The sequence below is a fragment of the Narcine bancroftii genome, chromosome 1 (assembly GCF_036971445.1).
Source record: "Narcine bancroftii isolate sNarBan1 chromosome 1, sNarBan1.hap1, whole genome shotgun sequence".
Lineage (NCBI taxonomy): Eukaryota > Metazoa > Chordata > Chondrichthyes > Torpediniformes > Narcinidae > Narcine > Narcine bancroftii.
Window position 1 is genome coordinate 141,739,134 of NC_091469.1, and position 27,463 is coordinate 141,766,596.

The 27,463-nt window shown below is 41.0% G+C and overlaps 1 protein-coding gene across 9 annotated transcripts in view; it reads left to right on the plus strand.

Annotated features, from left to right (window-relative positions):
• The window catches only part of asb5b (ankyrin repeat and SOCS box containing 5b), a 155,870-nt gene that overhangs the window by 119,348 nt on the left and 9,059 nt on the right, over window positions 1-27,463 (plus strand). For 4 of the 9 annotated variants that reach the window (XM_069940810.1, XM_069940820.1, XM_069940827.1 and 1 more), the window contains 4 exons: window positions 12,977-13,046; window positions 15,958-16,037; window positions 23,702-23,809; window positions 25,659-25,809. In XM_069940810.1, the coding sequence (XP_069796911.1) occupies window positions 12,977-13,046; window positions 15,958-16,037; window positions 23,702-23,809; window positions 25,659-25,809 (409 nt within the window). Of the gene's footprint in view, window positions 1-11,080; window positions 11,182-12,976; window positions 13,047-15,957; window positions 16,038-23,701; window positions 23,810-25,658; window positions 25,810-27,463 lie in introns of those variants that run through there. The other 5 variants (XM_069940860.1, XM_069940838.1, XM_069940846.1 and 2 more) reach the window with 3 other exon arrangements.

Here is a 27,463-nt window from a genome sequence, read left to right on the forward strand (position 1 = left end):
GCTCTTTGTAAGACTCTATTCTATTCTACCATTTCCTGTTCCAGTCTGGGTCTGATGAAGATTCTTTCAGCAAAGATGCCTCTGGATCTGTTCACTTTTCCTTAACTGTGGTTTCCCCTTGAATTGAATTGTTTATTGTCATGTGTACAGTGAAAAACTTTGTTTTGCGCGCTATCCAGGCAAGTCATCAATACTCAGGAACAGCAGGTTTCCTCGAAGTCAAGGATGATGGACTTTATTCCGTTGCCCACCAGGCAACGATACCTGTGCGTGTATTCGTTTAACGTGTCCTTAATGTTGCACTCCAAGAAGCATGCAATACTTCACAAATCAATCAACTAATTCCAATGGCGTGGAAATCACGACGATTGCAACTGATGGATTTGTTGCAGCCTTTGTCCGCCTTCATCTGGAGAGAGGTCACGTGATGCTGTAAGGTTAGGATATAGGAGCCTGACTCTCCTGGTAAACTAATAAAAAAGTAATAAATAAGTAATGTTTTAAGTTAATTACAATTTTTGAAGTACATTTAAACACTGAAACAACATTTTAAGAATGCCTCCAAAGAAAGAAAAAAACTGTTGCATCCCTACGTGAAGAGAAGACCAAAAGAGACCTGAGGCCTACAGCAATCTTGAAGCAGGGAGCTAGTGTTCGAGTTGCTCCCTGGGTGAGTCAACCTGTGGAGGGTCCATCTGCTGACATCGGTCTCCCTCAGTGGTGGAGAAATGGCGTCGGGGAAGAACCTGGAAGTGAACTGCGCATGCGCAAAAAGCTGGGGTCTTCAGCGACAGTGTCAAAAGAAGAAGAGTCTGGCTCGCAAAGAGGAAGAGGAAAACCAGCAACAAGAAGAGGAGGAATTAAAAGAAGTTAAAACTTTTAAAAGTTAATGTAAATATTAAGTAGAAGATATAACCTATATTGAATTATTAATGAGAATTTCATGAAATGAAAAGGGAAGTGAAAGGAGAAATAACTAAATAAAGTTATGCATGCAGTCAGTAAAATGAAGAGAAAATTAGATAATTTAGATGGGAAAATGAAGAAATGCAGCATGTTGATGGCACGAGAAGAAAACAACATCACTGTTTGAACAATGATTTTCCATTGTTAAAAGCTTCAGCAGGAAGTAGATATACTGGAAAATTTCAATAGAAGAAATAATTTTACAAAAGTGGGTCTTAAAGAAGGAGTGGAGAAGCAAGTTCCAATTGGCTTTTTTATGAAGTGGATTCCTCAAGTGCTGGGAGGCAAGAATTTTTAACATCCTATTGAGATTGAAAGAGCACACAGAACCCTTAGAGGAAAACCACTTCCAAATCAGAAGCTACACTCTGCTAATTAAGCTTCTTTGATATCAAGATAGAGAGATCTTGACCCGCTTGAATATGAAGGGGGTAAAGTTTTATTTTAACCTGATGTAAGTGCAGATATACTCGGAAGAAGAGAAATTAAGAAGACTCTTTGGGGAAAAAAAAGGATATCGATTTGTATTGTGCACCCTGCAACCTTGAAGATTTTCTTGCCTGGATGGGAAAATAAGTTCTTCTCAAGTTTTGTACAAGCAGAAGAGTTTATGCAGAATCTCCCAAGAGTTCGGATGGAATGAAGAATTAGAAAATCAGTTATTGCTACTGTGCCCTAGATGGACGAAATTTATCTGACATTTTCTGTAGGACTAAATAATTCAGAATAATGTCTACTAGTTTTTTTTGCTGATTTTTGGAAAATTCTTAATGTATGAATTAAATGATCAAAGATGAAATGGTAAATGTACCAGAGGGTTCAGGATGGGTGATGAGGTTCTAACTCCTGTTTAATCATGTGGATATTTGTGACCTTGATCACAGCCTGTAAAATATTGGAAGGTAGTGTTGTGAATTAACTAAACAATGCTTATGGGGGGGGGAGGGGAGGGGAGGGGGTTTCTATTCTGTTTATATATAGTTATAAATGTGGAAACATGTATTCTTTAAGTGTAATTCTGTTTTTTTCTATTTGGATTCCTGGAGGAAGTGACCTCTGACACATTGAATATTGAGTAATGGAGTTGAGGGAGAAAGGTTTGCAGGTGGAGGTGGAGGAAGTAGTGGTTTATTAAGATGATATCAAGATAGATTTGGAAGTAGTTTTCCTCTAAGGGTTCAAGTGAAATTTATAAATTTTAATGTTAATGGGTAAAATGGATAGGTAAAGAGGAATTAGATTTAATGCATATTAAGAAAATGGGACCTGATTTAGCTTTTCTACAAGAAAACCATTTAATTGAAAGAGAACATTTGGGTATGTAGCATCTTTTTTTAATTCTAGGGCAAGATGTGTGGAAATTTTGATTAAAGAAAATCTTCCAATTAAAATTCAAAATTTAGTAACAAATCCTACCAGGAGATATGTGATCGTACATTGTCAAAAGTATTCAGAATTATGGACTCTTCCAAATTCATATGCTCCAAATGTGGATGATGAGAAATTTATTCAAGAAACATTTTTTAATTTAGCCGAGGAACATGAGAAGATTTTAATAAAATGAGATTTTAATTTTTGTTTAGATCCACTAGAGCAGTGGTTCCCAACCTTTTACTTTCCACTCACATACCACTTTAAATATTCCCTAAGCCATAAGTGTTCTGTGATTAGTAAGTGATTGTTTAAGGTGGTATGTGAGTAGGAAGGGAGGGAAGATTGAGAATCACTGCTCTAGACCCAGTTATTACTGAAATATTTTGCTTGAGAAAAATTGTCATTGGTCCATTTCCTTTGGAGTTATGAAACTGTGCACATAATGAATCAATTTGGAATGACTAAAACTGGTTTTCAAACTTTTTCTTTCCACCCACATACCACCTTAAGCAATATCTTATTGATCACAGAACACTTATGGCATAGGGATTACTTAAAGTGGTATGTGAGTGGAAAGTAAAAGGTTGGGAACCACTGCACTAGAGGAATTACAAGAACTAAAGCAGAAAAGACTATATTGGTATTAATTAGTGATTTGAAATTAATAGATGTCTGGAGAAGAATTCATCCTTGACAAAGGGATTTTTCTTTTTATTCAAATAGGCATGATTCTTATTCAAGAATTGATTTATTTTTTTCAGCACAAATACAAAATAGGATTTTTGAAGCAGAATATAAAGCAAGAATTTTGTCTGACTATTCACTTTTATTAATGATGATTATACCCAATATAAAGAAATTGGTTTATGGATGGAGATTGAATTCATATTATTAAAAACTACAGATATTTGTGTCTTTATTAGAAGACAAATTAATTTATTTTGTGACATAAACTTGAATGATAAATTTGTAATATGGGATGCTTTGAAAGCATATTTGAGAGGGCAAATTATAAGTTTTACTTCTAAAATTAAGAAGGAGTATATGAAAGAGATAGATAAATTGGATCAAGAAATAATGGCTTTGAAAAAAAAGAGTTAGGCGAACAAACACATAATGTACTTGCATGACATTTAAAAGTGGAACACTTTTCAAGAACAATTAATGTAATTAAAAATGATTTGAATGTTGCTAGTTACAAACCTCAAGAAATAAATTAATCTTTTTAGAGTTTTAGCCCAAATTATATAGGTCAGAGCTTTTAAAAGACAATAATAATATGATAGATATTTATCTCAGATAGATTTACCTAGACTGAGTACAGAAGAACAAGCAGAATTGAGTGCTCATCTTACACAGAAAGAGGTGAAGGAGGCAATTAGTTCATTACAAAATAATAAATCTCTGAGAGACAATTTCTTTCTGCCTGAATCTTAAAGAATTTAAAGATACATTTATTCCGGACCTTAATATAACCATATAACTATATAACCACTTACAGCACAGAACAGGCCAGTTCGGCTCTACTAGTCCATGCCGTAGCAAATCCCCACCCTCCTAGTCCCACTGACCAGCACCCGGTCCATACCCCTCCAGTCCCCTCCTATCCATGTAACGATCCAGTCTTTCCTTAAATGTAACCAATGATCCCGCCTCGACCACGTCTGCCGGAAGCTCATTTCACATCCCCACCACCCTCTGCATAAAGAAATTTCCCCTCATGTTCCCCTTATAATTTTCCCCCTTCAATCTTAAATCATGTCCTCTAGTTTGAATCTCCCCCTTAATTGAAAAAGCCTATCCACATTTACTCTGTCTGTCCCTTTTAAAATCTTAAACACCTCTATCAAGTCCCCTCTCAATCTTCTACGCTCCAGAGAAAAAAGCCCCAGTCTGCACAACCTTTCCCGGTAACTCGGACCCTGAAATCCTGTCAACATTCTCGTGAACCTTCTCTGCACTCTCTCTATTTTGTTATATCTTTCCTATAATTTGGTGACCAAAACTGTACACAGTACTCCAAATTTGGCCTCACCAATGCCTTGTACAATTTCATCATAACCTCCCTACTCTTGAATTCAATACTCCGATTTATGAAGGCCAACATTCCAAATGTATTCTTCACCACACCATCTACCTGAGTATCAGCCTTGAGGGTACTATTTACCATAACTCCTAAATCCCTTTGTTGCTCTGCACTCCTCAATTGTCTACCATTCAATGTATATGACCTATTTAAATTTGCCTTTCCAAAATGTAGCACTTCACATTTATCTGTATTAAATTCCATCAGCCATTTCTCAGCCCACACCTCCAGCCTTCCTAAATCACCTTTCAATCTACGGTAATCTACCTCACTGTCCACGACACCACCAATCTTTGTGTCATCCGCAAACTTGCTTATCCAATTCTCCACCCCTACATCCAGATCGTTAATATATATAACAAATAATAGTGGACCCAGGACCAAACCCTGAGGAATTCCACTTGTCACCGGCCTCCAATTGGATAAACAATTTTCTACCACTACTCTTTGACACCTCCCATCCAACCACTGCTGAATCCATTTCACTACCTCTTTATTGATGCCTAATGCCTCCACCTTTTTTCCTAACCTCCTGTGGGGAACTTTGTCAAAAGCTTTACTAAAGTCCAAATAGACAACATCCACAGCTTTCCCTTCATCAACCTTTTTTGTAACACCCTCGAAGAACTCAATCAGGTTTGTCAAGCATGATCTACCCCTGACAAAACCATGCTGATTACTCCCTATCAATCCCTGTACCTCCAAAAATTTGTAAATAGCATCCCTCAGAACACTTTCAATCAACTTGCCCACCACAGACGTCAGACTTACAGGCCTATAATTCCCAGGTTTGCATTTGGACCCTTTCTTAAACAGAGGAACCACATGTGCCACCCTCCAATCCTTTGGCACCACCCCTGTGGCCAGTGACATCCTAAATGTCTCTGTTAATGGCCCCACTAACTATCCACTAGCCTCCCTGAGTGTCCTAGGGAATATTTTGTCCGGTCCGGGAGATTTACCCACCTTTATCTTTTTTAACACAGCCATCACTACCTCCTCGGTTATCCTTATATGCTTCATGACCTCCCCACTATTTTTCTTTACTTCAACTGGTTCAACATTTTTTTCCCTAGTGAATACCGAGGCAAAGAAATCATTCAAAATTTTCCTAATTTCCTCAGTCTTCTCACTCAGCCTACCCTCGCTATCTACAAGGGGTCCAATTTTATCTCTCACTAATCTTTTACTTTTAATGTACTTATAGAAACCCTTTGGATTTATTTTTACTCTGTCAGCCAAAGCCTCTTCATGCCTTTTTTTGGCCTTTCTAATTTCTTTCTTAAGATTCCTTCTACACTCCTTGTAGTCCTCCTTCAACTTCTCAGCTCCCTGCTCTTTATATCTCTTGTACACCTCCCTTTTTCTCCTAACCAAATTTCCAATATTCCTCGAAAACCAAGCCTCCCTATGTCTTCTAGCCTTTCCTTTGATCCACACTGGGACATAACTACACTGTACCCTCAAAATTTCTTTTTAGAATATCCTCCATTTTTCATTAACATCCTTACCTGAATATATCCTGTCCCACTCAATACTCCCCAAATCCCTACTTATTCCTTCGAAATTTGCTCTTTTCCAATCCAGAACCTCAACTTTAGGCCTCTCCTTGCTCTTCCCTAAAACTACCCTAAAACTAACAGAATTATGATCACTAGACCCAATTGGTCTTCCAACATTAATGTCCGCTACCTGACCTAGCTCGTTCCCTAACAGGAGATCCAGTATTACACCGTCCCGAGTCGGTTCTTCTACTAACTGACTTAGAAAACAATCCTGAGCACATTTAACGAACTCCAGCCCATCCAGCCCTCTAACCGTATGGGTATCCCAATCAATGTGTGGGAAGTTAAAATCTCCCATGATCACTACCTTATGATTTTCACACATATACATTATCTCGCTACAAATTTGTTCCTCTAATTTTCTTGGCCCATTTGGTGGTCTGTAATACACCCCTATTAGCACCCTCTTGCCTCCTCCACCCCTCAATTCCACCCAAACAGCCTCCCTGGTTGATCCCTCCATACCATCCTGCCACCTCACGGCAGTAATGTCCTCCTTAACAAGCAGAGCAACTCCTCCTTTTTTACCTCCTGATCTATCACATCTAAAACAAATGTATCCTGGTAATGTTAGACCAAGCATCAACAATTCATACTCGTACAGAATAATTTTCAACAGCATTAATTAGTGTGATACCAAAAAAAAGATAGAAACCCTTTAAAACCTTCATATTATAGACCTATTTCAGTATTGTGCAAATTATAAGATTCTTACCATAGTATTGGCAAATAGAATGACTAAATTATTACCTAAATTAATTAATATGAATCAGTCAGCTTTGTAAAAAAGAGACAACCAGCTGACAATGTGGCTAGATTAATTAGTATTATATATTTAGCACAAAAGAGAAAGATTTAGGTGCAGAAAAAGCATTTGATAGATTGGAATGGGACTTTTTGTTTAAGATATTGGACAAATTTGAATTTGGTTAAACTTTTATAAATTGGATTCTATAATGATCCCAAAGCTAAAGTATGGACTAATGGACAAATAACTGCTCCATTCCAACTGACAAGATCAAGTAGATAAGGATGTCCTTTATCTCCAGCTTTGTTTAAATTAGCAATAGAGCCACTAGCCAAGCCAATCAGGAGTGATTTGGAAATTAAGGGATTTAGGGTTGGTCAAGAAGAGCATAAAATTAGTCTATTTGCAGATGATGTTCTAATATATTTGACAGAATTTGAGACGCTTGCAAAAATTACATTTCAATTTGGAAGATTATGGTAAGATTTCTAGTTATAAAATAAATTGGAATAAAAGTGAAATTATAACAGAAGGACATTACAGTCATTGTCAAAGAAATACTCAATTTAAGTGGTCAACAGATGGGATTAACTATTTAGAGAACATGTATACAATAGGTCACGTCTCCAGAATGGAGGACCATCGCCTTCCCAAGATCGTGTTATATGGCGAGCTCTCCACTGGCCACCGAGACAGAGGTGCACCAAAGAAGAGGTACAAGGACTGCCTAAAGAAATCTCGGTGCCTGCCACATTGACCACCGCCAGTGGGCTGATATCGCCTCAAACCGTGCATCTTGGCGCCTCACAGTTTGGCGGGCACCAACCTCCTTTGAAGAAGACCGCAGAGCCCACCTCACTGACAAAAGACAAAGGAAGAAAAACCCAACACCCAACCCTGCATCCGCTGCAACTGTGTCTGCCTGTCCCGCGTCGGACTTGTCAGCCACAAACGAGCCTGCAGCTGACGTGGACCTTACCCGCCCATAAATCTTCGTCCGCGAAGCCAAGCCAAAGAGAAGAAGAGATATAAAATTGTAAAAAAATTATCTCAATTGAAATATTTTCCATTACTCAAAAAGGTTGAAGAAGATTTTAAAAAATGGATGAATTTACCTATGATGTTAGTAGGAAGGATTAACTGTGTTAGGATGAATATATTTCCAAGAATACAATATATTTTTTAAACTTTACCTATAATATTACTTCAAAGGTTTTTCAAAAATTAAATAAACATGAAAGGAAATTTCTTTGGAAAGGAAAAAGGTCGAGAGTTTCTATTGAAAGATTGACATGGAAATATGAATTGGGAGGCCTACAGCTTCCTAACTTTAAGATTTATTACCAAGTGGCTCAAATGAGATTTCTCACTTCTTTTTTTTAAAGGAGTGGGAAACTGGCATCGGTTAAAATAGAACTGGATAAAGTAGGAGAGAGATTAATAGAGGAATGTATATATAAATGGTATTCACAATTAATAATTGGTTTTAAAGAAAGACCATTGTTGAAACACTTGACTGTTTGGAATAAGATAAATGACAAAATTGGAACAAAAAGAAATTTATCGCCCAAGATGCCTCTGATTTAAAATTATCTTGTACTGTTTTGAAAGGATCATCACTTTTAAAATATGTGGTTTCATAAAGGCATTAAAATATTGAAATATTGAAGATTGTTATGAACAAGGCCAATTGATGTCATTTGAACAACTAAGGAATAAATATGGAATAACTAATAATACTCTTTTTTGTTATTTTCAATTGAGAGGATAGTTGAGGGAAAAGTTAGGTCCAATGATGCTGTTATCTACTTGTAGAGAGGTGGAAACTCTTATTAGGAGGAAAAGTATTAAGAAATTTACTTCTGTAATATAATCTTTCTTAAAAACAAGAACTATTAAACATGGAATTTATAAATTTAGATAGAAATGGGAGCTGGATTTAAATATTACAATTGATGAGCAAAGATGGTCAGGACTATGTCGCGATTGTATGACAAATACTATTAATGTAAGGAATGGATTAGTTCAATGTAATTTTCTTCATCAGCTACATTTGACACTATAAAAATTGAATATAATGAAGTCAGATTTATCAGATTATTATTTTATGTGTGGTGAAGAAACGGGAACTTCCTCGTGTTCAACTTGGTCAAAGTTACAGTCATTGTGTTTCCACAAAACCCATATTTATTTCTATTGGGAAATATAGAAGGAACAAGACGTAAGTTGAAACACATCAGTAGACCAAATGAAAATTTCTTAAAATAGCATTAGCGGTGGCAAGGAAGTATATTGCAGTGACCTGGAAATCCGATTCACTCTGGGGTATGGGATGATGGAATGCAGAAATTCAAAGCTGTATCCCCTTGAAGAAAATAACATACAATTTGAGAAATAAATATGGTATATTTTTACAAATTTGAAGCGCACATATGCACATTTTGGATATAAATATGTAGTGATGTTCTTCCAGACTCTCGAGATCTGTGTTAATCTTCCCTAATTGATCATATAAATCTTACTGGAGTCCTGTGTGTTGGAAAGCAATCCTTAAAGCAATCCATGAAGTTATTTTTCTTCTTTGTTTTTCTTGACTTTATATTACTATATATCCCATATATATATATAAATTTCTTTGGGAGTAGGGGGTTTAGGGAGGGAGGGTATGAGAGGGAAGGGGAAGGGTTATAATCATCATGTAATAATTGAAACTCTTAAATTTATATTCTTATTGTTTTATATAATTGTTTATTAATTAAATGCATGAAAATTAAAAAAATTAAAAAAACAATGAATTTGTCCATCTGTTCCACCATTGAGGACTTGGTTGGATTGCCTTTGTCAGGAACCTTACCCTCGACCTTACTGCCATAGGTTACCCTACCGGGAGCATAGCTCCAAACAGCAATCATTCTCGGGATCACAGGACCACGCAAGCTTCTCCACCATGACAAGGTGACAATCCACGAAGAGAAATAGGAAGTGCAAAATTGTTGACACAGTACTCAACTATGTCTCATCCACTTGTTACATCTGTGCATTCATCCCCCACCCCTCATTAAAGGAAGGAGGTATAATACCTACTCTTTTATGCCAAACCTTCACATCTTGCAAGGACATAAAAAGCCATATGAGGTGTATTGTATTTCTTATATTTTTTTATTGTGTTTCACACTGGTATTTCTCCTAATATAGGTGAATGTATTCAATGCTTACAATGTGGTTTTCTCTACACTGGGGCAACTAATACAGATTGCCTGAACGCTTTGTGGAACATTCTTCTTTATCGTGCCTGGAAACCCTAATTTTTGGTTGTCTGACACTTGAGTTCTCTATCCCTATCGCATTCTGAATTATCTATCTCTGGAGTCCTGCATTTGTCAACAAAGGCCAAGATAAATGTGAAGCACAATACCCCATCGTCACTTTGGATAGGTTTGCATTTTCAGATTCAATATTGCATTCCACATTTTCAGATAGCTTACTTTTCCTGTTGGTGTGACAATTGGTCAGAAAGGATATCCATCAATTTCATGCACAGTATCTCATATACAGTGTAGGTAATCTACAACCTGATAACATGGACGTTGAACTCTCCATTTTAAAGTACCCTTATCCCTTTCCCTCCTCTCATTTCTCCGGGTCCTCAAAAGCATCCCTTTCCAAAATCCTTACCTCATACCTTTCCCTTTACACACCTTTTCCTCTTGCTTACAAAAACAAGTATTTTGAGATGTAATGTCTATTTTCTGGTACAGCCTGTATTAGGGCACAAGCAGTTTGTTTCCCTGATGATGAAGAGACACGAGTTTTTAATTTAATTTTAATTTAGACATCCAGCATGGTAACAGGCCCTTTCAGCCCACGAGCCCATGCCACCCAATTACACCCTACTGAACTACACCCCTGGTACATTTTTGAACGGTGGGAGGAAATCAGAGTACGTGGAGGAAACCCATTTAGACATGGGGAGAAAGTACAAACTCCTTACAGTCAGTACCGAATTCCAACCCTGCTCACTGGTGTTGTAATCGCAGTGTGCTAACCGCTGCGCTAAACATGCCGAACCGAATCAGCAAACGTTGATTCCTGTTGAAACAAAATTAAAAGTGCAGATAAAAATACTGAACCTCCATCATCAAGAGCTTGCTTTTGAAAAGTGGCAACTTTGCCATGAATGAAATGGTTGATAATTCACATCCCACAATCACAGGTGGCCATTCAGAAGGGTGACAATATTGATAGATTTTGAAATGGCAGCAAATGGTGTAGTTCGTAACTAGGGTTGTTAAGGTTCAAAGTTCGCATGAAATAGAGAGTATCAATGACAACTAGGCCCTGACAGAAGGAGTCCAGAGTTCGACAGTACTTCTGACAGGATATGAACTTCAGCTACAAATCTTACAACTGGTTCGAGGTGCCTTGGGGAGACGGAGATTTAGGTACTGAACATAGGGCTTTGAGGGGAGGTGTGCATAAACTTGATCATGTCCTTGTGTACTCGTTGGAGATGCTGTTTACAAAAGACTGGTTTCTGTGATGGCCTCATGGCGCTGTGAAATTAATCTGTCAGATGAAACTCCATGAGCTCAGTTGTCTAAATTTAGCACTAACAGCTGACATGTCAGCTAAGGACCTTGCAGAGATCACTGCTTGTTGTGTTGAGCAAGGCTGAAATCTTGCCCACTATTGCTGAAACCATTTGCGTCAGGGCCTGATAACAGACTTGAGTCATAGCTTTAAATGAAAGGATGTGTAGAATTATCAAGGAGTGAAAGATTATTCCTTCCTTAATGACTTGGATCACTTCGAAACATACAGAAAATTAAGAAGAACTGCTTATTCAGTGACAATCTTTAGCTTGTTTTGTTAAAAAATATAATCTTGGTTCATTTTGGAATTTCAAAAAATTATTTGTGGCAACATAAGATCATCGTCATTCAGGTGCCTTGTTGTTCGATGGGAGTGATCATGTCTCTCCATCCATCGTGATCTCTGACCCTCCGAATTGTAGTTGTTGCCTCCCCTTTGTTCTTCGATGAATTCTCTTTCAGACTTCAGTAACATAAGATACTTTCACTTATTAATTACAACTCGATCAAAATATGTCGACTTGTGGCTTCTACAGTAAATTGCAACTAAATTGGCAGAAAAAATGCCCATTGTTGCTGGTGTCCATTTAGTATTGTTACCCATTACCATCTCTGGAGGAACAGTTAGCGTAGTGGTTAACGCAACGCTGTGACAGAGCCAGTGACTGGGGTTCGAATCTGGCGCTCTCTATCATGAGTTTATACGTTCTTCCTGTGTCTGCTTAGGTTTCCTCACACCATTGAAAACGTATTGGTGTTTAATTGGGTATAATATTGCAACACAGGCTTGTGGGACGAAAGGGCCTCTTGCTGTATGTCGACATTAAAAATTTTTGATTAGTGTATCTATCCTGTTCCATGTCCACATCAAATGTGTTTGGTTAAAATGTACATTTAGATTTAGAAATCTATATTCTTGAAGTAAAACTAAATCAAATTGTTTATTTTGCATGCGCTGAGTGAAATGCCTTGCTTGCGAGCATGGTTGAATTATAAAATACACTGCAACATAGCTTTTTCGATGTAAAACAAAAGTACTTTTAATTAGGTCTTTAGTGGTGTTCGTTCATTTATTATGGATTAAAACTGAACTATTGGTGTGTGAAATTTGACAAGATTCATTGTTCAAAATCTTTTTATAAATTTTTGACCTAACTAAACCACTGGTTGCATTGTTATTCCTATATTCTCAACAAATCTGAAATTTTATTTTTAATTAGAACAGCACAGCATGTTTTCTTAGGGGGCAAATGGAGGTGGTCCTCAGATTTTAGAATATATTTCAGCTTTATGCACATTCACCTGCTCTAAACCTGGTGATTGATTCCCTCTTTACATTACTACTTACTGGCCTTCTGTACATATTTGACTAAACACTGTTAAAAAGCTTTTGCTGAGTTACTTTCGTTAACTGTGAGAGAAAATTGTCTGCAAGAATCCATTCCTTGGGACAGTTTTCATTTAGCAAAATTGTCTGGGATGGGTTACCATTTCTATTTGGTTGTAGTTAATGAGTGTCTGAGTTCTTGCAACCTAGACTGTAGATGGTTTAATGATGTTTATAAGGCATGAAGCTTATATGCGCAAAATGATGATATAGCGATTCCCAATTCTTAACAATATTCCTTTGTGAATAATCTCATAGATGAATCAACTAGAGATGGATCATGGTATGGTGTGGAATGCAGCTGGTGTTGTCTTGGATATTGATTCAGGTTTGTTTTGTGTGCACAGATGTTCATTATGTTTTAATTCTAGAATATGTTAAAGGGAAAAGAGATTGTACAGCTAGAGTAATGGATGTAAAATGATAAGGAGTTTGGTCAGTTGTCATTGGGTTAATGTGGCTCTCCTGTTCAAATCCCTACTGAAAATGGATTGAGGTGACATGATTAAAAAAAAAATCCTGAAGATATAATGAGCAATTGACTTGAATCAGCTTTAGATTGATACCTAATGTTAATTCTCTTTTGACAGCTCATGGAAGCCTTCTAATGTAGTGATGTTGAAAAAAGCTCTCTCACAAGTGAGCAAGAGAAATCAGTGCAAACCTCATATCCCAAAAGTGATGAAGCTGGAAGTCAAATGGAAATGTAAAAGCTGAGATCATTGTTCTTAATTCAGTATGGGCAGTGAGTAATATGGAGCCAAGTGAGATTAGATGCAGATCATTCACAGACTTACAGAGTGGGTGATTGGGTTAATTTTATGTTGCTATTTTCCCATTGATGCTCATAGTCTGGTTTTACTACACAGGGTTAAATGAGATTATGTCAAAGTTTGAGATACCTTTCTTGATAACTTACTCCACGGTGCAGTACTACCGATAAAGTTCAGGAAAATCCCAGCCCAGTAAATAACTGACGTCAATGCCCCTGAGTTAGAGGAATGGATGCATCAGTCGAGTTGTCCTGCCATTTCAGCAAATCCAACAGTTTCTGACTGCAGTACACAAAATGCTGGAAAAACTCAGCAGTTCACGTGGCGTGCACGGGAAGTAAAAAGCAATTGACGTTTCAGTCCTGAGCCCTTCGTCGTGACCTGTTGAGTTTCCCCAGAACTTTTGTGTACTGCAGTAGTTCCCCAGAGCCTGCAGATTTGCTTGTTTACATCCAGCAATTTCTGTGTGACTGTTAAACATGAGCATGAGATGTTGGCTGGGAAGGTCAAATTCCTTGTTGGTAGTTGAGTAAAATATCAGCATGGGGATGGGAAGTAAGATCAGATGTCCGTAAAGGAAGATAGAAATTGGTTGATTGTCTCAACTTATTCTTTGTCATTAACCAAAACAGGGGGATAAATTGATGTCAGTATTCTGAACTGGAGGAGGATTATGATATTATATTTTTAATCTATATTCCCTGTGAGACATTTATTCAGCAGATCTGTGGAAATTTTGATTCAATGGCTTTAATTTGCAAATGTGCAGGTAGATTAATTCATCACTGTTAACATAAAAAGCTATTGCATTAGTTTGTTCCAAACCTCACAAAGTATGATGGTGTTTACCAAAGGTCATTGTTTCGATTTTCATTTCCTCTGGGAAATATCTCTTTTTAATTTCCTCTGGGATATCAGAAAACATCTTGATTGCACAGACATAAGCTCTACACATAATCACTTAAATGATCTTCAGGACAATTGTATCTACAACAATGCAAAAAGTGAAATGAAGTATTAGCTAATGAAGAAATTAAGACATATTTAATGTACTTTGATTTGGCTCAACCATAAGATCCAATCATGTTCAATGTGAGTTCATTGTCGTATACACATAAGTAAAATGTATAGGTGAACTGAAATTCTTTCTTACTGCAACCTAACAGTGAGAAACAAATGTATGTTGGCATGGATATTAATAGTGGTCTGATGAAAAGGTTGAGATTATTTTAGCAGAAATAATATATCCTTGGAAGGCTCAAGCTACATCTTGCATTAAAGTTATCACATGATTAATACATGATTTGCCAAATCTCAACCTAACTCTTCAGAAGAATTGAAAATTGAAGTTGTTGTCATGTTTACTTGCTTATTTCAATTACTTAGTTAATTTAAATTTTAAATTTTGACATACAGCATGGTAACAGGCCCATGAGCCTGTGCCGTACCCAAAGGAAACCCATGCAGACATGGGGAGAAAGTACAAATGCCTTACAGACAGTGCTTTATTCAAACCTGGGATAAATGTATTGCTGTGGTGGTACACCACCAGCCTACTGCAGGGGGAAACCTCTGTACCTGCAGGAGTGTAAGGGGACAGGACAACACCTGGCCTGCTGTCAATCAGTCGGCCTGAATGGATCAAGCCCCACCCGGTTGGGTGTCGCTCACCCTCTGGGATATAAGCCTGCGCCGGCCTCCCAAGGCCTCATTCAGAGTTGCTGCAGCCACAGCCAGCCTGACTCTGTGGAAGTCTTTGTGGATTAAAGCCTGTTGTACAGTCTTTATCTTTGTGTGTGTCTGATTCTGGCTAATGGCACACCACAATTGTACTAATTTCTATGCTAATCACCGTGAATCGTTCTGAATGCTTGGTGAAATATTTTTATTCAATGCCCTTCTTAGGAGAGATGAAATCATGTAATGTCAGAATCAATGATATGGAACAAACCCTTTGGGTCAACTCATCCATGCGGACCAACCTGGCATTTTAGGCTTGTCCCATTTGCCTGCATTTGAAGCCATTCCAATCCATATATTTGTCCAAATTTCTTTTTGAACATTGTCATTTCACTCACAATTCTGGCAAGAATAATATTAAGGACACATCAGCACAAATTGATGAAAATATTGAGCAGGTAAGGTGACTTCCATTGAAAAGCAAATAGAATTAATGGAGAAAGGATGGATGGCAGAAAAAGGAAAGGATTGGGCTGGGTGAGTGACAACAGGCACAATGGGACAACACAAAATGGAATGATGATGTGGCAGGTAAAGGAGCAGAAGGTAGGTGAGTGGATTATGGATGAGAAATGATGACACTGTTTCTCTCACCACAGTGAAAGAAGCATCTTTGTTCTCAACCTGCTAAATATTCCAAATACCCAGCAACTTCAGTTCTTTACCAGAGAGAGCCTATGCTTTGTCTGTCTCCTCATTCTACAAGCATTTTTCTTTTCCTTTCAGGTTCTTGGGCTGACCGTTCACCTTTGCATGAAGCAGCCATTCAAGGGCGCCTTCTGTCTCTCAAAACCTTGCTTGCACAGGTAAGCATTTAGTGTCTTGACTGCTGCACTTTATTGGTGGTAAACCAGAAAATCTGCAGACCCTGGTGTCTAAAAAGGGCTGGAGAAACCACACAGTCACGAAGAAACAACAGGAAGTGAAAGGCAGTCAGCCCTTCTGCAGGGGTGTCAAAGTCAAGAATGAGAAGCTGAGAAGTGATAGGGGGAGAGGGCAGAGAGGCAAGAAAGATAGCTCTCTGATAGAAGAAAGGGAAGGGGGTAGGGAGACAGAGGAAGGGAGGTAAAGGGATGAGGGAAACAGGGAGATCAGGGAAGGGAGTTCAAGGGCACCTGAGATGTCCTCCTTCTTCAGAAAAAGCAGCTTCCCCTCAACTTCCATTTACTCAGTCCTCACCCATATCCCCTCTATTTTCTGCACATCTGCCTTAGCCCCTTTCTCCCAAAGCGCAAGGACACAGTTTCCTTTGTCCTTATCTAATGCCCCACAAGCCTCCGCATCCACCAGACACATCTTCCCCTCCCCTCTCTGCTCTTTGTTGGGATTGCTCTCTCTGCAAATTCCTCATCTACTCATCCCTTCGCACCATCAATCCCTTAGTACCTACACCTCCTCCTTCACCACCATTTGGGATCCCAAACAGTCCTTTGAAGTTAAGCAACACTTCACCTGTGAATCTGCAGCGATCATTTACTTTATCTGGTGTTCCCGATGCGGCCTCCTCTACATTGGGGTGACTGGACGCTGACTGGGAGGTCATTTCCTTGATCATCTTTGCTCTTCTGCTACAACAGCAAAGAACTCCCAGTGGCCGACCAATTTAATTCCACCACCCATTGCCACACTGTGCTGCAAAGTTGAGGCCACCCTCAAATTGGAGGAACAATATCTTGTATTCTGCCTTCTCCCCAATCACTTTTCAGTTTCTTTCTCTTCTACCCTCTCATCTGTATCTATGACCTTTTATCTGTTAGCCTGTAGCCGCTTTCAGGTGGAATAACTAGGAGAATCCGACTCCGGAACCGGCTGCGGATGTGTGCGAAGCGACATTCAGGTGGCAGCGCTGAAGGTGCTGTTCTGGCACCTGAAAGGCCCGCAGCGGGGGGGGGGGGGGCACCGCAGAGAAAACGCCGGCTCCTGTCGACTGCGGTCATTGTCCCACCCACTTTCAGGTGACTGGGGGAGTGCACGAAAGTGGAGAATACACCTACCCAAGGAGGGTTGGGTAAGTACTCCTCGGATCAGGGTTCTCCACTTTCAGGTGGCCTCCCAACAGCTGCATTCGGGTATTTCAGGTGGATTTATGTTGGGGTATTCTGGCCATCTGAAAACAGCTTGTGTTCCTCGCCCTTCTCCTACTCCTTCCTTCCCCCACCTCTTTATTCAGGCATCTGCCTGATGTTTACCACTTCTGAAGAAAGGCTCAAGCCCGAACCTTCAGCTGCCTCTTTCTTTATATGGATACTGAACTGCCGACTGAATTTCTCCTGTACTTTTGCAGACTCCATCTTATTCTGTAAGTCTTTGATTATTGGTTTTGTACATATGGCCTGTCCAAGCAGTGTTTCTACTTTTACATTATTACTTGAGGATTAAAGTTATCTTGGGTTGGTTAACAATTAGAACTGGACAAACACCAATGAAGAACAAAAAAGAGTCAACTTTTGGTGGCCAAATAAAAGAGCCATCTTTCAGTGAAACAACGAAACGAGAATAATAAATATAACAAATATAAGATAGACAATTGCTTTTTTATTTCCAAACTTGAATTCTAACTCCAAGGATATGGTAGCCAATTCTCCTGGATCTTTTTCATTCTTTTCAATATCAGGAATAGCATATTATCCAAATACTTGCTAAACCACAGGTTCATTTCCAACCTGGAGACCTGAGCTCGTCATACATACTTTCCTTCAAGCGCAATACTTGTTGAATGCTACATAGTTATGGGTCTTGTCATTTAGAAAGGATGTTGATGTTCCATCCACCAACAAAGTGGGAATAAACAGTTCATTCAATGCCATCATTTTAAAGAAGACCAGGAGAATCATCCCTTGTGTCCTCGCCAAATTTTTCCCTTCACTAGGGATTATTAATTTTGATTGAATTATCTCACAAGATGGAAATCAACAACTGTAGATGCTAAAAACTTGAAATGAAAGCAAAAGAAATAATGTTGGAATCATCTGTAAGCGTCTGTGGGAAGAGAAACATTTCAAGTTGAAAAGTCTTCATCAGAAGTGGGAAAAGAAGAAAACAAGTTAGATTTAAGTTGTAAAGTGGATGAGGATGGGATGGATAGGACCAAGGGAATATCTCTAATAGAGTAGGACTAGGGTTACCATGGTGAAGCTCCAGAATGATAACTTAGCAATGGAAATTAGAGAGGTAGAAAGAAATTATATGACCTCACAGGTATTGGTCAAAGCTTGCTGTGTGCAAAATTCTGTCCACATGACTTTGACGACTGGACCCTAAACAGTTGACTGTAAAGGACTTTGGGATAACCTGAAGTCATGAAAGGCTCCAAACAAATGCAAGGCTTTTTTTTTTGTCTCCATTTACTTTGAAAGGTAAGAAAATCTGTTGGAGGGAAGACTTGATTTTCACTATGTCTATTAACTGTATATGCTATGCTGGGGAAGGTTCATCTTCAATATTAGTCTTGCATTTTCTCTGACTGACTTTGTTGCTGAGGATGCATTGGGCTGGACAAGAAAAGCTGGAAATATCACCAGAAATCTCCTAAAAGTAGGCTCAATTCACAGACATGTTTAAAAATACAGCATAATTTAGCCGTCATGTTAACTCTGTTACTCTCATCACAGGCACGACCTGACCAGATGAGTATTTCCAGCAATTTTATTTTAACCAAGATCTCTATAGGGAGGGGAGATTGTAATTCAGAAAGGCAGCTCTTCCCTTACAAATGTTACAAATGTGGCGGCTCGCCCATGCAACAGGCGAACTGGCTCATGCGGTCACAGGCAAGTCTGCAGAGGTTTTGACTATGAGAGTTCCAGGTGCGGGCCTTGCACCTAACGTCGTAAAGGACTTGTGAGTCTTAAGGGTCATAGGGTTCTGAGGGATTTAAGCACACGTGAGAGTTCTATTAAGGCCAGTTGGTTCAACTCTGCATGGTTCTTTTGCTCGCTGTGTGCCTAGTGCAACTACATTGGTGACCGCAACGGTCCAAATGCAATTTGGACCCAACGATAACCAACCCAAGCACGCAGAATCCAGTTTCACTCAAACTGCCGACTTCCTGGACCTCACAGTCACAGGTCTGGTTTGAATAGGCTAAAGCCCAATTCCAGGTCAGGACAAACCTCTCGGATGCTACAAAGTACTACTATGTGGTCAGTTCACTCAACCAGGAAACAGCAGGCTGAGTCATCGACTTCCTACACTAGCCACTGGTTGTGGTCAGGTATGAAACAATCAAGGCACTCCTGATCTATACTTTCGGCCCCGTCCGCCGTGAGCGCGCAGCACAGTTGCGCCACTTCAACAACCCAGTTGACCACACATCATCAGCCGTAATGAACGAGATGTTGGCACTAGCAGATGGCCATAAGCCATGTTTACTGTTCAAATAAGCCTTTCATCAGAAGATATCCACCTCCTCATCACTGATGACAATTTCAGTGACCCATGCAAAGTAGCAGCCCATGCAGATATCCAGTGGCACACCAAGCGCATGGTGGGGCCTCCATTGAACAAGTTGCTGTGTCACACCCTAAGGCCTGGGCCTTCCCCATGCTACTAACGAAGCCAGTGATGCCCACAGCAGGGAGCGACCTCATTTCGAACTGTTGGTGTTTTTACCACCAAAAGTGGGATTCAGGAGCCCTGTTCTTTTCTGGGGAACACTGGGGCCAGCTGTCATTAATGGCTAAGGCGGTTGGCGACCGTTATAGCCTCCTTTACTTATGGGGCCAAAAGTCTGGGCGAAAGTTCCTCATAGCCACAGGGGCAAAGGTTAGCATTATTCCCCCCTCAAGCAATGACACCCGTGCTGGGAAGTCAGGACGGGTGCTCACCGCTGCCAACAACAGCAGTATTTGCACATGTGGCACGTGAACCATCCCACCACAGTTCAGTTCTGGCCATTTCACCTGGTCATTTATGCTGGCAGCCTTTATTGGGTGCAGATTTCCTCCGGGTGCACTGCCTTCTAGAGGACTCAAAGGAAGGTGCCTAGTGAATGCCAAATCCTTCCAGACCTTCTCGCCTGGCCCCATACCTGGACTCTGACCCCACAGTTCTCCACAAATGCACCTAAGTATGATCTACAGCCCCAAATCTCCTCTCAAGGATCACCATTACACGTCTGGGCACACAAGCTCCCACCCGACAAACTCCACCTCACCAAGGAGGAGTTCAAGAAAATGGAGGAAATGGGGATTGTCCGACGCTCAGACAGCTACAGGTCTCTCTGCTCCACATGGTGCCCAAGTCGGCTGGAGGATGGAGACCATGCAGTGACTACAGAAGGCTCAATGGCCAACCACTACCCAGTGCCCCATATTCAGGACTTTACAGCCAATTTGCATGGGGCACGCATCTTCTCCAATGTCAAGCTAGTCCACGGGTATCACCAAATTCCTGTCCACCCCAGTGATGTCCCCAAGATGCCCCTCATCACCCCTTTTGGCCTACTTGAGATCCTGTAGATGCTTTTTGGACTCAAGAACGTGGCACAGACATTCTAGCGGCTCATGGACTTGGTGGAACGCGGCTTGGATTTCATCTTCACCTACTTAGATGATATTCTGTTTGCCAGCCGCTCACATCAAGAACATTTGTTGGACCTGCACTGACTCTCCCACCACCTGAGTGAATATGGCCTGGCCATCCACCCCGCGAAGCAAAAGTCAAGTCCATATGCTAGTTTGCCAGGCTCAGTATAGTAAAGGGGATACAGGAGTTCATGGGCAAGATCAACTCTTACCACCGATTCCTACCATCTGTGGCCCAAATCATGCAACCCTTGTTCGGCCTGCTGTCCGGCAAGGCCAAGGAAATCACCTGGGACACGGAGTCAGCAGCAACTTTTGAGCAGGCCAAGGATGCCCCTGCAAATGCCACCCTCCTGGTACACGCATGGGTGATGTGTCCACAGCCCTCACGGTTGACGTGCTGGAACAACTAATTCAGAGTCAGCTGCTCACATCAAGAGGATTTGATGGACCTCCACCGACTCTGCCACCAGCTGAGTGAATATGGCCCGATGCTCAGACAGTCCATCATGGCCGACCGCCTCCATCATGGCCGACCGCTACCCAGTGCCCCATATTCAGGACTTTACAGCCAATTTGCATGGGGTGCGCATCTTCTCCAATGTCAAACTGGTCCATGGGTATCACCAGATTCCCGTCCAACCCAGTGATGTCCCCAAGATGGGGGCATCACCCATTTTGGCCTATTTGAGTTCCTGCAGATGCTTTTTGGACTCAAAAATTCATGTTTTTCAGACGACACCTGTGATCTTTGGAGCTGAAATACAGCACCTTTGACAGAGAGCTGCTAGCCCTCTACCTTTCCACCTGGCACTTTCGGTAGGCAGGAGTTCATGTTCTTCATAGACTACAAATCTCTCAGTTTTGCATTTGCCAAATGGTTGGCATGACAGCAACACCACCTGTCATACATCTCGGCATTTACCACCACTGCCAAACACATCTCCAGGAAAAACAACGTCCCGGCCGATGCACTGTCTCGCACCTCCATCCACTCAGTGCATTTCCTGTCCCCAGGGTTGGACTTCGTGTCACTTGCTGAGACACAACAGCCAACAATTTCATGACATCCCCATCGGCTCAACAGGCAGCAGAATCCTCTGTGATGTGTCCACTGATCAACCCTGGCCATCGTTCCATCCGCTTGGAGGCGTTGCGTTTTTGACGCACTACTTGGTTTGGCCCATCCGTTCTTTCAGGCAACCATCCAACTGGTGGTGGACAGATTTGCTTGGCATGGCCTACGCAAGCAAGTTGGGCACTGGGCCAGGACATGCATATACTGCCAGATCTCCAAAGCCCAAAGGCACATGAAGGACCCACCCCCCCCCCCCCACCAACCCTTCCAGCTGACGCACAGGAGGTTTGAGCATGTCCATGTGGACATCATCGGTCCCTTGCCGGTTTCCCGGGGGCAAGGTACCAGTTCCCCATGGTCAACAGGCTCACCAGGTGGCCAGAAGCCATACCATCCCTGACACGTCTACGGAGTCCTGCGCCAGAGCCTTCATTGCAATTTGGGTTGCATGTTTCAGCCTGCCTGCCAACACCACCTCAGAAAGGACATTGCAGTTCACATCCAGCCTATGGTCAGTGCTGGCACAATTACTTGGGACCCAGCTGCACCACACCACACCCTACCATCTACAGTGCAATGACCTGGTAGAGCGTTTCGGCACCTGAAGTCGGCCCTGATGGTGCACCTCCGAGGCCCAGATTTGGTGGACGAGTTTGCATCGGTGCTTTTGGCATTTGCCTGGCTCCCAAAGAAGACAGCCATATCTTCGGCAATGTTGGTATACACTGACGGTTCTAGGCAGGTTTGTGCTAGCAGACCATAGCACAGAGGAGACACCCGTGGCAGTACTCACAAAACTCTGAGAGAAAGTAGAAATACTAGCACCTGTCCCAACCTTGTGCCACGGCCCGACACATTCCTTTGTCCCGAAACAGCTTCATCTGCAGGGGGATGCACCAGACTCCACTCCAGCGGTCGTACGAGGGCCTGTACAAGGTGGTACGTCAGAACAGAACCACGTGCATCCTCAATGTGAGCGACCATGAGGAAACATTCACCAATGACCGGCTCAAGCCAGCGCACCTAGACCTGGAACACCCTGTGACTGTGCCACTCCACACCGACGAGGTCAGCCATCCGATCAAAGAGGTGGACTCCACACCTCCGAATGCCAGTTCTGGGGAGGGTGGGTGTCATTCAGCGGCTTGCCATGCAACAGGCTCACGGAGTCGTGGCAAGGCTGCAGCAGCTCTGATTGTGAGAGCTCTAGGTGCGGGACAAGCCCACAGCGTAGCAGTTGCTGTCATAAAGGTCCCGGGAGATGAAAATGTCATCGGGTTCCGAGCGATTTAAGCATGCAGGAGAGTTCTATTAAAGCCAGTTGGTTCAACTCACTTTCGACTCTGATTAATTCTTTCACTCGCTGCATGCCTACTGTAACTACACATAGTTAATTTGGAATGATAAGAGAGAAAGGAAAAGAACGAAAGACTTCAATGCTTAAGTTATGAAAAATGTGAATTAATTTTGTGATGTACAATAAAAGTCCAAAAATATGGATGTCAGAAATCTGGACCACCCAAGAATCTTGACCTCAAAAACATTCCAACTTTTTAAATTTAGCAGGCTTTTTTGTGCATGGGTGCAAAAGTGCCACAGATGCACAGAAGTCATGGAAAGGAATGAAAAGATATTTACTTGGATTTTTTTTTGTGCTTTGTATTTTATATGAAAAAAAGTTTCCTTCATAATTATCAAAATCTACCTGTATTCTCTTTAAATTTGAATTTTAAAAGTACTGCCCAGGAATCAGGAAAATCCGAAAATCCGAGCCAATCCAAATCTTGATCAATCCTGATTTTGGGACTTTAACAGTATCTGTGAATCCATCTTGACTTTCTGATTGTCCCATTGTCTGCGCACTCAGGGTCACAGGGCCAATACGCTGACAATAGACCACGTATCTCCACTCCACGATGCCTGTCTGGGGAACCATGTTGGATGTGCCAAAGCCTTGATAGAAGCTGGCGCCAATGTAAGTAATTTGATATATTTTGAAGCTTCCAACATTTGGAAAGATATTGTTACAAAAATAACTTTGCACTCGTATAGAACTTCAATACAGCAAATCTTTTCAGGCCTATGACACAGATTATATCAGGGAATATTAGGGCAGATGACCATACCTGAGATTTTAAAAAAATGAGTAATTGATAGAGTGGGCTGGGACTTTAGCTGCTGACAGCTGTCGAATAAAATAAAGTTCAGGGTTAATCATGAGGCAGAAACTGGAGAAGCAGAGAAATTCCAAAGAGTAGAATTGAATTGCATTATCTGGTGCTGTCTATAAGGAGCTTGTACATTCTCCTCATGTCTGCGTGGATTTCCTCTGGGTGCTCCGGTTTCCTCCCACCCTTCAAATGAACGGAGGTTGTAGGTTATTTGGGTGTCATTGGGCAGTACGGGCTTGTGGGCCGGAAGGGCCTGTAACCATGCTGTATGTTTAAAATTAAAAATTAAAAGAAAATTGTTCTGTGCACCGATTGAAAAGCATTTCATAGTGTGTTATCCAGGCAAGTCAGCCTCTGCAATGTACCGCAGGTAGTGTAAAGATAAAAGCCTAGTGTTACAATAAAACAAAAGTGCAAGGAGTAGTAACTGAGGCCTGATTTGTCCTCTAAGGTAGAAACAGAAGATACCATGGATTTATTTCAAAGTATAGGTTAAGTTATCCCTACTGACGCCCAATATTTATAGAGTCATAGAGTTTTACAGCACAAGAACAGGCCCTTTGGCCCACTCATCCATGGGAACCAAACTAGGCTCTTTTTCCTGTATTTGGTTCATATCCTTCTAAGATTTTACGACCCATTTACCTGTTTGAATGTCTTTTGAACATCACAATTGTTTCCTCCTCTACCACTTCCCCCAGTACCTCATGAGGGCATGGATAACTTTCTCAAGGTCTTCCAGTGACAGGAATAATTTGATTTTCGCAATAGTTCGGGACTGGAATTGAATATCACACAAAGGGATATGACATGTGGTTTAATGGAGGGTGGCTAAGTTGCCAAGGGCGTTGGCGATAATTTTGGTGGAGTTGTGGGGGATGAAAATTTTAGCTGCAGGAAGTTTTGAGCCATCCAGCATTTTATGTCCTCTAGACAGTCGATGAGGCTCGTTATCTTTGCTTGATCATTGATCTTCAGGGCGAGATAGAGTTGGGTGTCATCAGCCTAGCAGTGGAAGGAGACGCTGTGTTTTATGGTCCCCCCATAGCCTCCTTTGCTCCAGGGGGAAAAATCCTGATCTATTCCACCTCTCCACATAATTCAAAGCTTGCAGTCCTAGTAATATTCTTGCAAATTTTTTCTCACTCCTTCCAGCTTAATGATATCTATCCTATAGCTGGATGCCCAAAAGAGAGCACAAAAGTCTAAGTGCTGCCTCAATTGCAATATTGACATCGCTGTTCCTTACTCCATATCTTGACCAATTAAGACAAGCATACCAAACACCTACTTCACCACCCTGACTTCCTGTGTCACCATTTTCATGAAACTATGTACTGTACCTGCACCCTCACATTCTCCAGGGCCATGCTATTCCCTGTGTAAGCCCTGCCTTGGTTAAATGTACCAAAATGCTATGCCTAGCTCTTGTTGAGATAAATATCATCTGCCATTCTTGGCCCACTGTCCCATGTTATTGAAATAGAGTATCTGATAATTGCTTGATGCAATTTCACAACCAGGTTTGTTAAATTGTTTGATCCAAGTCAACCAATTGGATTGTGGTATTTTACTCTAATCTATTTATTCAGATATAATTTTTTCTCCAAGGTAATATGCATCTAAGATCCTGCCAACATTATTCATTTTTAGGTCAATGCCACGACCATCGATGGGGTGACACCACTATTCAATGCATGTTCCAGTGGAAGTGCAAATTGTGCAGAGCTTCTCCTACAGAATGGTGCAAAGATACAGGGCCAGGACTGTTGGGCTTCAGCCATTCATGAAGCATCAAGCAAAGGTCAGTTATTCTTCAATTCACACCAGCACTTATCCTTTAATTAACCAAAACCATATGACCTCAGACAGTGCAAATAAGAACTAAAAGTAAAAACATATTGGATAGGCTCAGCTGGTCAGGCAATGCCCATGGATGGAGAAACAGTCTCATCTCTTTCGGGACAAGGAACATGGAGCAGCAATATAACCTCCACTAATTAACTATACAAAGGATGTTCTTCATTAACAGCTTTCACCTGCAGAAAGGGAGGAAGTGTGGAGGGATTGCCAGCTAAGACAGTGCAGGTAGAAGTCAGAAACAAAAAAGGGAGTAATCGCTGTGTTAGGAGTTGTCTATAGGCTTTGGTCAATGTGAGGATGGAAGAGAACAAGGTTGTGTGCTGAAACATGTTGAGATTAAGAAAGAGGAAGTGCTCGATCTGCTTAAAAACATTAGGATTGATAAATCTCAGCGACTGGATAAGATATACTCCCCGGTTACTACAGGAAGCAAAGGAAGAGAATACTGGGGCCTTGGCAATGATCTTTGCATCCTTCCTGACCACAGGGGAGGAACCAGAGGATTGGAGAATGCCAAATATAGTCCCCTTGTTGAAAAAAAACATAATAAGGACAATTCCGTTAATTATAGACCAGTGAGTCTTGCGTCAGAAGTGGGCAAATTATTGGAGAAGAATTTTAGGGACAGGATTTACAAACATTTAGAGAAGTATAGACTTCTTGGGGATAGTTAACTTGGCTTTGTGAGGGTTAGGTTGTGCCTCAAGAGCCTCATTTAATTTTCTGAGAAGTAACAAAACAAATTGATGAAGATTGGGCAGTAGATGTGGTGTTTATGGATTTTAGCAAGGCATTTGACAAGGACCCTCATGGAAAACTCATTCAGAAAGTCATAAAGCATGGGATCCATAGGATCTTGGCTTTGTACATTCAGAATTGGCTTGCTTGCAGAAAGCAGAGCATAGTAGTAGATGGAACATATTCTGCTTGGAGATCAATGACTAGTGGAGTTCCACAGAGTTCTGTCTAGGACCCCTGCTCTTTGCGATTTTTATAAATGACTTGGATGAAGAAGTGCAGGGATGGGTCAGTAAGTTTACAGAAAACATGAAGGGTGGAGGTGCTGTGGATAATGTATAAGATTGTGATAGGTTACAAGTTATAGACAGAATGAATAGTTGGATCGAAAAGTGGCAGATGAAGTTCAAATGAGACAAGTGTGAAGTGATGTATTTTGGAGGGTCAAACGATAGTAGAGTACATGGTTAATGACAGGATTCTTAATGGTGCGGAAGAACTTTTGGGTCCAAGTTCATACATCTCTCATAGTTGCCACGCAAGTTGATAGGGTAGTTAAGAAGGTTTATGGTATGCTCCCTTTCATTGATCAAGGGATTGAGTTCAAGAGTCATGAGGTAATGTTGCAGCTCACAAAACTCTGGTTTGACCACACTTATTGTGTTCTATTCTGGTTGCCTCATGACAGGAAGAATGTAGAAGCTATGGAGAGGTTGCAGAGAATTACCAGGATGTTGCCTGGATTGGAGGGCGTGTCTTATGAGGCAAGGTTGACAGAGAAGGATGAGAGGTGACTTAATGGAGATCTACAACATTCTAAGAGGACAACCAACATTTTTTCTTGGGATGAGACTAGC